Below are 2,220 nucleotides of genomic sequence, written 5' to 3'. Positions count from 1 at the left end.
CGGTGCTGCTCCCCCTGCAGCGGGCCTGGCTGTGGCACCGTGCCGGCTCCAGGATCCTTTCCCCGCTCCCCTCCCGGCTCAGCACAGCCCGTTTGCTGCTCTGCTTTGCTTTTCCCTCTCGCTGCCCCATCTCCGTCCCCAGCGCGTCCCTCCCATGGCTGCCGGGGCCGTGTCCGGGCGGGGGTCCAGGGCTGCCGTCACAGGGTGGTGCTGGGCTGGGACGCTCCGGGGGGAGCAGGAGTTGGAGCTGGTGCCTCCTTCCTTCCTTCCCGGCCTGGAGAGGCGCGTGGAGCCGGGATGTCTTGGCTGCACACCCTCCTCCTCGCCCTGGGAGCGGAGCCGGCTGCCGTGGGGACCCAAGCGTGGCCTGCGGTGCTGGAAACTTGGCGGGCACAGCGCTGGCCGCTCGGACAGCGGCGGGGCAGGACGGGACCAGGATGGGCTGCAGCCTGACCTCCCGCCCGGCACCATTGTCCTGCGCCGCCTTCCCCTTCCTACGGATGAGCTGCCAGCGCCGTCCTTCACTTGGGACATCCCTGACCCGGACAGGGTGGGACCCCCCAGCCCCTCCCAGCCTTAGTGCGTGAGGGTCACATCACCCCTGGGGCACGGGGCTGAGGCGTGGTGCTGCAGGACCCTCCCCGGCTCTGACCGTCCCTCCACCTCCCCACAGTGAAGTTCATGCGGGAGGTGACGCCCTACATCAAGAAGCCATCGCTGGTGTCAGACCTGCCCTGGGAGGGGGCGGCCCCGCAGTCCCCCAGCCTGAGTGGCAGCGAGGACTCGGGGTCCCCCCAGCACCAGGGCCCCCGGGACCGCAAGGTGATCCCCCTCAAGATGTGYTTCGCCGCCCGGAACCTCAGCATGCCCGACCTGGAGAACAGGTGAGGGCTGGGGCTGCTGCTGCTGTGGAGGATCCCTGTCCCCAAAAACCCCCAGGACAGGACTGGGTCTGCCCACGGTGCCAGTGTGAGGGACCCTGCACCCCATGGACAGGCTGGGCACAGTTGGGGGCTGCCCCTCGCTGGCCACGACCCTCTGCTTCACCCACCGAGCTGTGGAAGGACAGTCCGGAGGGTTTGGCCAGGGCTATGGCCACACAGACCTCTGGCAGCTCTCCTGCCTTAAAACGAGGGCTAAAAGCCCCAGCAGGTGGGAATGCACGGCAGGAGCCCCAGAGCAGTGCTGGGCACAGGAGGGGCTCCCCTGGCCAGCCCGAGCCGTGTCCCCGTCCCCTCGCAGGCTGATCGAGCTGCACTCGCCGGACAGCCGGAACACGCTGGTGCTGCGCTGCYGCGACACGGCCACTGCCCACGCCTGGTTCAGCGCCCTGCACGCCAACATCACCGCSCTGCTGCCCCAGGTCCTGGCCGAGCTCAACGCCACGCTGGGCTCCGGCAGCCCCCCGGCCGGCGGGCGCGAGGTGAAGCACATCGCCTGGCTGGCTGAGCAGGTACGCCCTGGTGGGGTGTGCTGGGTGCTGCCGGGGCTGGCAGTGCCAGAGGGATGTGCCGAGGATGCCAGCGGGACTGTGGGTGCAGCCAGAGAGCCCAGCCTGGCTGCTGGCTCTGCTGCCCTGGCAATGGCAGCACTGCCCGTGCCCTCAGCCCCTCTCCCATTGGCTTTTCCCAGTTGGAACCCCTTATCCCCCCCCTCCCTTTTGCATTAATTCACTGTCAGAGCTTCAGTCGGCTCTGGCGGGGTAGAGAGCAGATCCCCGGGGGCTGCTCCTAGTTTGCTTTCCCCGGATATCCGTGCTGTAAATGCTGTCTGAGATGGCAGTGAGGTCCATCTCCCCATGGGCTGTGGGTTTGGGGTGCCTGGGCAGTGGCAGGCTGTGTCCCCTGGTGCCCCTCACAGTGCTCTGGTACCCATCATGGTGCCCCGGTGCCCATCACGGTGCCCTGGTACCCATCACGGTGCCCATCACAGTGCCACGGTGCCCATCACGGTGCCCCAGTGCCCATCACGGTGTCCTGGTGCCCATCACGGTGTCCTGGTGCCCATCATGGTGCCCCGGTGTCCGACAGGTGCGCCTGGACGGCGGGAGGCAGCAGTGGCGGCCGGTGCTCATGGCAGTGACCGACAAGGACCTGCTGCTGTACGACGGGATGCCCTGGACCAGGGATGCCTGGGCMTCCCCCTGCCACAGCTACCCGCTGGTGGCCACCAGGTGAGCTGGGGCCGAGCTGTGGCTCTGCCTCTCAGAGCAGGGAGGAA

At 68.4% G+C, this 2,220-nt stretch overlaps 1 protein-coding gene across 1 annotated transcript in view; it reads left to right on the top strand.

Annotated features, from left to right (window-relative positions):
• SNTB2 (syntrophin beta 2) overlaps positions 1-2,220 on the top strand; it is a 9,040-nt gene that overhangs the window by 4,587 nt on the left and 2,233 nt on the right. The window contains 3 exon segments of the mRNA XM_057384984.1: positions 674-884; positions 1,243-1,453; positions 2,031-2,173. Of these exon segments, the coding sequence (XP_057240967.1) occupies positions 674-884; positions 1,243-1,453; positions 2,031-2,173 (565 nt within the window).

Source organism: Malurus melanocephalus, unplaced genomic scaffold (genome assembly GCF_030028575.1).
Source record: "Malurus melanocephalus ecotype Western Australia unplaced genomic scaffold, MMel_1.1 scaffold_766, whole genome shotgun sequence".
NCBI classification, from domain to species: Eukaryota; Metazoa; Chordata; class Aves; order Passeriformes; family Maluridae; genus Malurus; species Malurus melanocephalus.
The sequence above is the reverse complement of the archived record's forward strand: the minus strand, read 5'-3'. Positions and strand labels throughout refer to the sequence as shown.